The following is a 10970-nucleotide window of genomic DNA, read 5'->3' on the forward strand; positions in this document are numbered from 1 at the left end:
GTTATTCCTTGCTTGGTCCTTTTTTTCCTTTTGAGGTAAGCGTTTCAGCATTTAAAGTTGGTCTAGTTGGTAAGTCTAAAGAATTTGGTTGCTATTTGAGATCTGCTGTTTGGCAGTTGATTTGGAAGTTTTTACCTGTTTGCAGAGGTTTTAATTGATTGTTCTATCTCAGAGTTGTTAGTTTTAAGAGATTGTAACGAGGTTTTCCTTATTGTGTATCGGTGACACTGATAGCATCGATTTGCACCATTCTAAATTTCAGTCAGACGTCTGTGGTTCTTACAATTCTTCTGAGACTAAGCAGGTTTTTAAATACATTGAAAAAGCACTTCTACATTTACAAGAACTACAGACGTCTGACTGAAAATTAGATGGTGAGAATTAATGCTCATGGTTTTATTTGGTTTTATTATTCTAAAGAGTTTGCTTTTGGTTTTAATATTTATTTGCATATGTGACATTTAGGATACAAGTCTGCCACAAAAATGGGTGGATTTTGCGAGGAGAAAATGATGATTTTGGATCTCTCGGACAATGAAATTGAGAAACGTAGAAAATATCGTGAACGTGTTATGTTCTGGATTTTAATGTGGACTTCGTTTTTGGGCTATGTGATGTTTTCTATGCCTGGTCCCCTTTTACCCTTAGAGGTAATTAAACGGTTTTTATATATCTGTTGGTTGATAGGAATGGACCAGTAAAATTGTGGGAAGAAAGATAAAAACATATTAATGTTTCATTTTAGCTCTAAGATAACCTAGAAATTGAAAATTCGATAAAGTCATTTTGGTGTAGTGTTGTGTTATTTTATGTTGATGGAAACACCAAGGTTATATTCCAGAAGGTGATCCACTGTTACTGAAACACCAGACATCACCAAACTCTGGATTATATTCCAGAAGGTGATCTACTGTTTTACTAATGTCTGTTACACCAGACATCGCCAAACTCTGGGTTATATTCCAGAAGGTGATCCACTGTTACAGAAAAACCAGACATCACCAAACTCTGGGTTATATTCCAGAAGGTGATCTACTGTTACAGAAAAACCAGACATCACCAAACTCTGTGTTATATTCCAGAAGGTGATCTACTGTTTTACTAATGTCTGTTACACCAGACATCGCCAAACTCTGTGTTATATTCCAGAAGGTGATCCACTGTTTTACTAATGTCTGTTACACCAGACATCGCCAAACTCTGTGTTATATTCCAGAAGGTGGTCTACTGTGGTACTATTGTCTGTTACTGAAACACCAGACATCACCAAACTCTGGGTTATATTCTAGAGGGTGGTCTAGCGTTGTACTATTGTCTGTTACTGCAACACCAGACATCACCAAACTCTGGGTTATATTCCAGAGGGTGATCTACTGTTGTACTATTGTCTGTTACTGAAACACCAGACATCACCAAACTCTGGGTTATATTCTAGAGGGTGGTCTAGCGTTGTACTATTGTCTGTTACTGCAACACCAGACATCACCAAACTCTGTGTGGTATTCCACCCTTTTTTTGCATTTTCCTTATCCATTTTTATTTCAGGCTGGAAAGAAAGGCACCTCCCAAACTACTGTTGGTTTTATATTTAGTTGTTTTGAGTTCGTCATCTTTGTTACCTCTCCTATTTTTGGATATTTTGTAAGTATTATACAAGTTTATATAAGTAAAGATCATTTTCATCTCCAAATTGATTGACATGTTGAAACCAAAAGAAAGAGCCACATTGTTCTGCTCATTTTTAAATTTTTTGTCTAATTTCAGTTAACAAAAATAGGACCCAAGTTTTTGTTTGTTTCTGGTATTTTTATATGTGGTTGCTGCTCTGTTTTATTTGGGTAAGGTTTTAACTAAATTTTTCAAGCAGATTGAATATATCCTTTTATTTTGATAGCAATTACTCTAAACTCAATTTTATTGATAACAATTACTCTAAACTCAATTTTATTGATAACAATTACTCAAAACACAATTTTATTGATAACAATTACTCAAAACACAATTTTATTGATAACAATTACTCTAAACACCATTTTATTGATAGCAATTACTCTAAACACCATTTTATTCATAACAATTACTCAAAACACAATTTTATTGATAACAATTACTCTAAACACAATTTTATTCATAACAATTACTCTGAACACAATTGCATTGATAACAATTACTCTAAACACCATTTTATTGATAACAATTACTCTAAACACAATTTTATTGATAACAATTACTCTAAACTCAATTTTATTGATAACAATTACTCTAAACACAATTTTATTGATAGCAATTACTCTAAACACCATTTTATTCATAACAATTACTCAAAACACAATTTTATTGATAACAATTACTCTAAACACAATTTTATTGATAACAATTACTCTGAACACAATTGCATTGATAACAATTACTCTAAACACCATTTTATTGATAACAATTACTCTAAACACAATTTTATTGATAACAATTACTCTAAACACCATTTTATTGATAACAATTACTCTAAACACAATTTTATTGATAGCAATTACTCTAAACACAATTTTATTGATTACAATTACTCTGAACACAATTTCATTGATAACAATTACTCTAAACACAATTTTATTGATAAAAATTACTCTGGACACAATTTTTTTGATAACAATTACTGTTTTTTTTTTGCAGAGTACTAGACAAATGTCCACCAGGAAATATATTCATTGTTATGTGCTTCTTGTGTCGAACGGTTGAAGCTCTTGGATGCTCTATGTTTGTCACTGCCAGTTTTGCTATAATTGCCTACGAATTTCCAAACAGTGTAGCCACAGTCTTTGTAAGTATTCTTTACCTTGAATGGCACCTTTGTGTTTCTTTTCTCAATAGGGTGGGGATTCCGACTAGTGACTATGGAATTGTCACAGGCAATTCTTTTCCTATGTAGAATGATACCAAATTAACAGTGTTGGAGGGGAATGGGAGGTGTCATGCTTGGCAAGCCTGAGTGCCATGGTCTCACCCTAGACACTCCACTGCAACTTCATAGGGCTTAACTCTTATTGATTATTTTCCTATAAACTCAATTAAGATAGCTGTTGGCACATGTTACTCTGAAGTTCTGCTTGAAATTTTCAGGGCACTTTAGAGACCTTTAGTGGTCTGGGCTTAATGTTGGGACCACCAATCGGAGGAGCTTTATATGAGGTTTGTGGTTAAATTGATATAGAATTAGAGCTTAAAGTCACTTTTAATACTAATATTAATACAGCTTAGTGAGCTTAATGGAGCCGTGAAGCTTGGGGAGATAGTCAGTTGCTTCACTCTCTGCCGATGCTAAAAAAATACTTTTGAATTTTTAACATGAAAAAGAGTGTCTAAAGCTCTGAGAAGACCATTACTTCAGTATGGTACAGACTGTGTATCTTAAATATCCCCAAATAGTGTGGTATTGGAAAAAGAGCCGGCTAAATTCCCTCCTTGTACACTGCATGGTGTTACCTGTCTTCATTAGCTCCATCAGGTGCAGAAAGGTAGGGCCTTGAACTCCATTTCAAATCATTTCTTTTTTTTCTAGCTTGGTGGTTATGGGTTGCCATTCTGGGTAATGGGTAGTGTGTTAATTTTATGTGGTCTAGTTTCATTTTGCTTGATGCCTGAAGAAGATGGTATGTCATGTTTTATGCCCAAAACTAGTGCTTTGTCAGATGCATGGATCCAGATAAATCTTTGTAATTTATTGCATGAATACAAGAGAAAGAAACATTGCACCCATATTTTACAAGGATGAAAACTTAGGCATCCAAAGATCCTTTGTACCAGCCAAAGCCAACCATGTTGACCATATTTCAGGACTACCAATATTTCAATTTACATGTGGATGGATATCAATAATGAACAGCCTGTGTGTCATCAGAACTATGGGCAAACATCTTGCTTTCATTTTTTTCCCAGATTTTTTGAACCCATTTACATTTGGGTCAACTGAAATAATGAAGAAAAATGATTCCTTGACTCTCAGATGCTGACTGAGATTAGAACCCACTACAACCATTTGTTCGACATAACACATATTAGGATGTAATGATATTCCAATCTTGTGGTGCCTTTTATTTCAGAAACTCGACCTCCCTTCAAAGGATCCCTTCTATCAATATTACGCAGTCCATTAGTTATGGTGGTGTGTTTCACTATATTCTGTGGCTCATTTTCTCTAGGATTTTTAGATCCAACATTAGCATCACATTTAGAAAAAGTAAGTAAATGCTAACAGATTGCTAGCCACTCTAAGTGGCATACTTAGGGGTAAGACCCCATTGAAAAATATTATAGCCTAAAACTAATGAGAAAATTGAGAGAAGGTAGGATGAAGGAAAGAAACAAGCTGGGAAGGCCTAACTAGGCATGGAGGTTGGGGTCTTAAGACACCCATTGGCCCAAGACTCGTTCAATCCAACCCTGGCTACTCTTGTGAACTAGGCCAAACACACTTACCTTTTCCTGAGGAACATGATCTTGTCTTTCATTTCCATCTTGAATGGACCACGTTGGCTTTTTGACTTCATGTCTACCTCCTTGATTTTGAAATTTCATTGATTTGGTTTATTTTCAGTTTAATTTGAGTACATTTGAAGTAGGGTTGATATTTCTTTGTGCTCCTGGAGTGTACGGGTTGACAGCACCAATATTTGGCTATCTTGGAGATTCCACGGTGAGTTTTTAGTTGAATACTTTATGGATGATCAATTGACAGTTACTGATGTTCGTTTTGCTGATGTGAACTGCTGATTCTTCAGCTGCTGATGCTTATGTTACTAATGTTCAAGCTGCTGATGTCTGAGCTGTTACTGTCGGAGTGCTACAGCTGCTTGTGTTCAGTTGCTGCTGATGAAGCTACTGATTCACATTCTTTTGTCCTTTTACTCTTCTCCCTATCCCATTTTTTGGCTTCCTTTACTATTGCTCTGCTCCTACAATGAATACTGTTTAAAGAGTGCTCTGTTTAAATTTCAGGGTTGGGTAGGAGGTATGATGGCAGTCGGTTGTGCCACATCAGGTGTGATGTTCCTCTTCCTGGGTCCAGCTCCCTTCCTACCATTCCTGCCATATACTCTATGGTTAATCATTGTTACATTACTTGTATTTGGAGCCACAGTAGGAGTGGCACTTATAACAACATTTAAAGGCATTTTAAATGGGGCAAAGTAAGTGCTAACTTATACTGTATATTTGCAAGTATAGTGCTCAGTTTTTTAACCATCCAATCGTCTTATAGATTGAGAGCACAATATCGTAGAATTGCCAGTATAATGCTCAGTTTTTTTACCTTCTTACCATCTTATTTAGTGAGCTATATCGTATAACTGCGAATATAATGCGCACCCTTTCTTGCTCTCTGTATCATAAACATGTTTGTGTTTCAGGCAGTTGGGTTTTGAGGAAAATTTAGATACTTTTGGTTTAGTGAGTGGTTTGTTTAATTCAACATTTTCTTTAGGGTAAGAATGGTTTCTTATATATATATATTGGAATAAATATCTGAATGCACTGTGAAAAGCCAAAGTGAAAAGCCAAAGTGAAAAGCCACTGTTAAAAGCCACAAAGCCACATGAAAAGCCACATTGAAAAGCCACATTGAAAAATTTAAATTTAAATTGTAAACTATTATAAGACTGAGTGAGGCTTTTTCTCTACTATTTTCAGGGCATTTGTGGGTCCATCTTTAGGTGGTGTAATAGCAGATCGTTATGGTTTTGACTGGGCTTCAGCGTCCTGTGGATTCCTGTATATAGTAGCTGTAAGTTATTCTATTTTCCTCTTGTTACTGGAATACTTTATCAATTCTTGTGACGTGGAAAAGTTATCAGAGGACCTAAGACTGGGCAACTACATGAGCCTGTGTACTGGTGCTGCAGTTCTGGCAAAATCGTTTTAGCTAACTGTCTTTTGATGGGATAAGGATTCCATGTTTGCTTTATTCATGAATGCCAAAAAATTACTGAAAGATTTCTTGGAGATCTTACAATTTTTCTTAAGCCTTTTGGTTTTTTTTATACCAATTTCTTATGTTCTTTTTCTGTCTTTCAGTTTATTGTACTTATAACCTTCAAATACACCAGCAAACTGGGCTTTTCCGAGCCCAAAGAGGAGCCAAAAATCACAGATGGTGAAGCCATCATTGAATAACTACTGCATCATGAACAGATTCTTGACCAGGTCTTTCTAGGACAATGGCATCACCTAACTCTGGATTATGATTTAGAGGATGGACTTTTGTATTAATGTAAGATTATAGAAACTCCAGGCATCACCTAACTCTGGATTATGATTTAGAGGATGGACTTTTGTATTAATGTAAGATTATAGAAACTCCAGGCATCACCTAACTCTGGATTATAATTTAGAGGATGGACTTTTGTATTAATGTAAGATTATAGAAACACCAGGCATCACCTAACTCTGGATTATAATTTAGAGGATGGACTTTTGGACTTGATTCAGATCAAGGTTAGAATTGTGTATCTATTTAGAACAATTTTTTCAAGTACATTGTTGTGTGAAATACCACAGAAAGGCGATAGATATTATCTTAGATGGCTTAAATGTTGTGTTATATTGCGATATTTGTGAGATTATTAATTGTCTGTTTTGTTATTAAAATGTTACAGCTGGTGGCTATTTTTTTTTAAAAATGGGATGATGTATAGCAAGACAACTCAAACTTGATATGAACAAAGACTTGTCTTATATCACATACATGCGATTTGATTGGGTTGGATATGCTCCCTTTATACGCTAAAGACTGTCTCAACATAGTAATAGAGTAATATGTGGGTTTCTATGTATCCTAGGGTTGGGGTGCGGAGTGTGAGCCACAGAATTGTCAAAGAGGGTTCAGACAATTCTGTCCCTGTGTAAAATAATTCAGACAAACATGATTAAATGGGTGTTTTGCACAAACACAACACACATTACAATATTTATTCTTTAAGTCAAAGTCAGACTGTTATTTGAAAACTACAGATTACATTTATTCACACAAAAGATAACACGTTTCTGTCCATAGACAATAAATTTTCCATTAAAACATAATAGAGCATATTATATCAGTCCATAGAGAGATATGAGTGTGTCCATTACAATATTTTTTCCAACTAAATGGCGCATGTTGTCCTTTGAATGTGACTGTATCTTTGTCCATTTCTCACGTGGCGACGTGCTTGGTTCTCTTGTCCTCGTATGTTGAAATGTTGCACTACAAACAACTAAAACTAATTTCTTCTACCCCATAATTCTAACATTAAAATGGCAAATTTCTGCTATTCTCTACAATTCAGCTCATGACAGCTGTCTGATCTTTTGGATTTCCGGTCCCTGATGATAGTTAAGCCTTTCATTCACTCTCAAATGAAGTAATAACGCTGGCATTTACATTTTAACTCAGAAATTTGAAAATTCGTGATAAAGTCAGCCATTTTGTTTGTTTACATCTAGTCTTGATTATCAAAACTGCACGTTTCATGAGTATTTAGTGTCTGGATAATCATGTAATAGGAGTATGCTTTTTCCTATCTTTCAAAACTGACCACGCCCACGTGTTTCGCCACTCGACCCGCCATTCAAAACCAAATTTGTAATTCGGAGGGATCTTGGACGATAACTATTGCTTGATTTGTTGTGTTAGAGTCCCTAAAAGACAAGAAAATAACAAATATGGTCAAAAACATCAAAACAAACGCACTATTCCCAAAAGTAAACACACCAGCGCTACTATGTATTTATTAGCGTTATCCGAGCAAATCAAAAGTGATCAAAACATGGTCTAAGGGAGAGAACTCTATTTTAAAACATAAAATTTGTCGGTAGTAAATAGACACTCCGAGTAGACTTGGTTGTCTAACATAGTAAAGTACTGCAGTATTGTAACAGCCGATTTCCGGTGTAAATTATATGGCGGCATTTTGTAAATTAAATCTTTCAAAGCTTATTTGGAGGAAAATGACTTCATACAGCTCTAAATACACGATCGAAGGGCATGGAGACAATCCTTGACAATAATTCTTTCGTACGGCCGTAGACATGATTGTTCAATAAGCTTTAGCCTCGAATGTCAAACAAAACAAATAGAGTTATAAAAACAAAATGGCGGGTTTTTGTCAGACGATTCAACTGTACATCAGTTAAGAGACAATGGGACTAAATCAGACCACTGACATGGCAATCAGAGCATTTGATAACATTCTTTTCAGTTTTTCTGTGGTCTACAAACAGATTTTAAGCCTTGGTTTGTCTTTCTTAAGTCTGAAATGCAAAGGAATAATCTTGAGGCGGTGTTCTTAGTAATCAAAATGGCCCAACCCGACGGAACCAAATAGACCAAAAGTCTAATGGTTAAATGGTACAAATTTGGCCTTTTCAGACCAAGATAGATTTATTGTTTGATCTAAATTAAGATTTTAATATATAAAATTGTAATTTCTTTCAGGGTTTGGGAAATCTGAGAAGCCTATTATATCTGTAAAGTTTTTATGTTACTTGGCAAAGATAATTATTTAAGAAGTTTTCAGTAAAAACAGTTAGAAACAATGTGTCAACTAAATTCAACTTTAGTCAGGTAACATATTTGTTTATTCTGAATTTTTTCTGTTTTTCAGGTTTTTGTTAAACTGAGAAACCTAAAACTTTTTACCAAATTGATTTATGAAGAGAAGTAAGAAAGTTATAGTTGATTTAGAATTTTACGCGTCATAATATTGTATATCGCTTATAGAGCCATTTTGAGAAATTGAGTATAAAAGTAAAATGGTTCTCACTGGCTTATGAATGAATATATTTGTATGATTTTTGGACAGGATATTCCAGATACATTGTAATGCAAATTGAAACAATGAAATAAATTTAATCTTCCATGCAGACGTAAAAAAAAAATTATTTCTGCAGTGTTTAATTTGTACGAATATACTTCAAGCTATTTACATTGTATTTTCAACTTTAGTCAGGTAACAAATTTGTTTATTCTGAATTTTTTCTGTTTTTCAGGCTTTTGTTAAACTGAGAAACCTAAAAATTTTTACCAAATTGATTTATGAAGAGAAGTAAGAAAGTTATAGTTGATTTAGAATTTTACGCGTATATCGCTTATAGAGCCATTTTTGAGAAATTGAGTATAAAAGTAAAATGGTTCTCACTGGCTGATGAATGAATATATTTGTATGATTTTTGGACAGGATATTCCAGGTACATTGTAATGCAAATTGAAACAATGAAATAATTTTAATCTTCCATGCAGACGTCAAAAAAAATTTATTTCTGCAGTCTTTATTTGTACGAATATACTTCAAGCTATTTACATTGAATTTTCAACTTTAGTCAGGTAACAAATTTGTTTATTCTGAATTTTTTCTGTTTTTCAGGTTTTTGTTAGACTGAGAAACCTAAAACTTTTTACCAAATTGATTTATGAAGAGAAGTAAGAAAGTTATAGTTGATTAAGAATTTTACGTGTCATAATATTGTATAATGCTTATATACCATTTTGAGAGATTGATTATAAAAGTAAAATGGTTCTCACTGGCTAATGAATGAATATATTTGTATGATTTTTGGACAGGATATTCCAGATACATTGTAATGCAAATTGAAACAATGAAATAATTTTATGCTTCCATGCAGACGTCAAAAAAAAATTATTTCTGCAGTGTTTAATTTGTACGAATATACTTCAAGCTATTTACATTGTATTTTCAACTTTAGTCAGGTAACAAATTTGTTTATTCTGAATTTTTTTCTGTTTTTCAGGTTTTTGTTAGACTGAGAAACCTAAAACTTTTTACCAAATTGATTTATGAAGAGAAGTAAGAAAGTTATAGTTGATTTAGAATTTTACGCGTCATAATATTGTATAATGCTTATATAGCCATTTTGAGAAATTGAGTATAAAAGTAAAACGGTTCTCACTGGCTAATGAATGAATATATTTGTATGATTTTTGGACAGGATATTCCAGATACATTGTAATGCAAATTGAAACAATGAAATAATTTTAAGCTTCCATGCAGACGTCAAAAAAAAATTATTTCTGCAGTGTTTATTTGTACGAAAATACTTCAAGGTATTTACATTGTATTTTCAACTTTAGTCAGGTAACAAATTTGTTTATTTTGAATTTTTTCTGTTTTTCAGGTTTTTGTTAGACTGAGAAACCTAAAACTTTTTACCAAATTGATTTATGAAGAGAAGTAAGAAAGTTATAGTTGATTTAGAATTTTACGCGTCATAATATTGTATAATGCTTATATTGCAATTTTGAGAAATTGTAAAATGGTTCTCACTGGCTAATGAATGAATATATTTGTATGATTTTTGGACAGGATATTCCAGATACATTGTAATGCAAATTGAAACAATGAAATAATTTTATGCTTCCATGCAGACGTCAAAAAAAATTTATTTCTGCAGTCTTTATTTGTACGAATATACTTCAAGCTATTTACATTGTATTTTCAACTTTAGTCAGGTAACAAATTTGTTTATTCTGAATTTTTTCTGTTTTTCAGGTTTTTGTTAGACTGAGAAACCTAAAACTTTTTATCAAATTGATTTATGGAGAGAAGTAAGAAAGTTATAGTTGATTTAGAATTTTACGCGTCATAATATTGTATAATGCTTATATAGCCATTTTGAGAAATTGAGTATAAAAGTAAAATGGTTCTCACTGGCTAATGAATGAATATATTTGTATGATTTTTGGACAGGATATTCCAGATTCATTGTAATGCAAATTGAAACAATGAAATAATTTTAAGCTTCCATGCAGACGTCAAAAAAAAATTATTTCTGCAGTGTTTATTTGTACGAATATACTTCAAGCTATTTACATTGTATTTTCAACTTTAGTCAGGTAACAAATTTGTTTATTCTGAATTTTTTCTGTTTTTCAGGTTTTTGTTAGACTGAGAAACCTAAAACTTTTTACCAAATTGATTTATGAAGAG

The 10970-nt window shown here is 33.2% G+C and overlaps 1 protein-coding gene across 1 annotated transcript in view; it reads left to right on the forward strand.

Moving 5' to 3' along the window:
- Nucleotides 1-485: 485 nt before the first annotated feature.
- LOTGIDRAFT_236779 (hypothetical protein) overlaps nt 486-10970 on the forward strand; it is a gene marked incomplete at both ends in the record, with an annotated part of 11104 nt that continues 619 nt past the window's right edge. The window contains 20 exons of the mRNA XM_009067884.1: nt 486-650; nt 1546-1641; nt 1765-1838; nt 2668-2815; nt 3115-3183; nt 3554-3644; nt 4095-4231; nt 4589-4687; nt 4990-5180; nt 5400-5474; nt 5680-5773; nt 8631-8686; nt 8972-8975; nt 9390-9445; nt 9730-9733; nt 9775-9830; nt 10115-10118; nt 10159-10214; nt 10489-10492; nt 10533-10588. Of these exons, the coding sequence (XP_009066132.1) occupies nt 486-650; nt 1546-1641; nt 1765-1838; nt 2668-2815; nt 3115-3183; nt 3554-3644; nt 4095-4231; nt 4589-4687; nt 4990-5180; nt 5400-5474; nt 5680-5773; nt 8631-8686; nt 8972-8975; nt 9390-9445; nt 9730-9733; nt 9775-9830; nt 10115-10118; nt 10159-10214; nt 10489-10492; nt 10533-10588 (1535 nt within the window). The remainder of the gene's footprint in view (nt 651-1545; nt 1642-1764; nt 1839-2667; nt 2816-3114; nt 3184-3553; nt 3645-4094; nt 4232-4588; nt 4688-4989; nt 5181-5399; nt 5475-5679; nt 5774-8630; nt 8687-8971; nt 8976-9389; nt 9446-9729; nt 9734-9774; nt 9831-10114; nt 10119-10158; nt 10215-10488; nt 10493-10532; nt 10589-10970) is intronic.

This window comes from Lottia gigantea (assembly GCF_000327385.1).
Source record: "Lottia gigantea unplaced genomic scaffold LOTGIsca_87, whole genome shotgun sequence".
In the NCBI taxonomy this organism is placed as follows: Eukaryota; Metazoa; Mollusca; class Gastropoda; family Lottiidae; genus Lottia; species Lottia gigantea.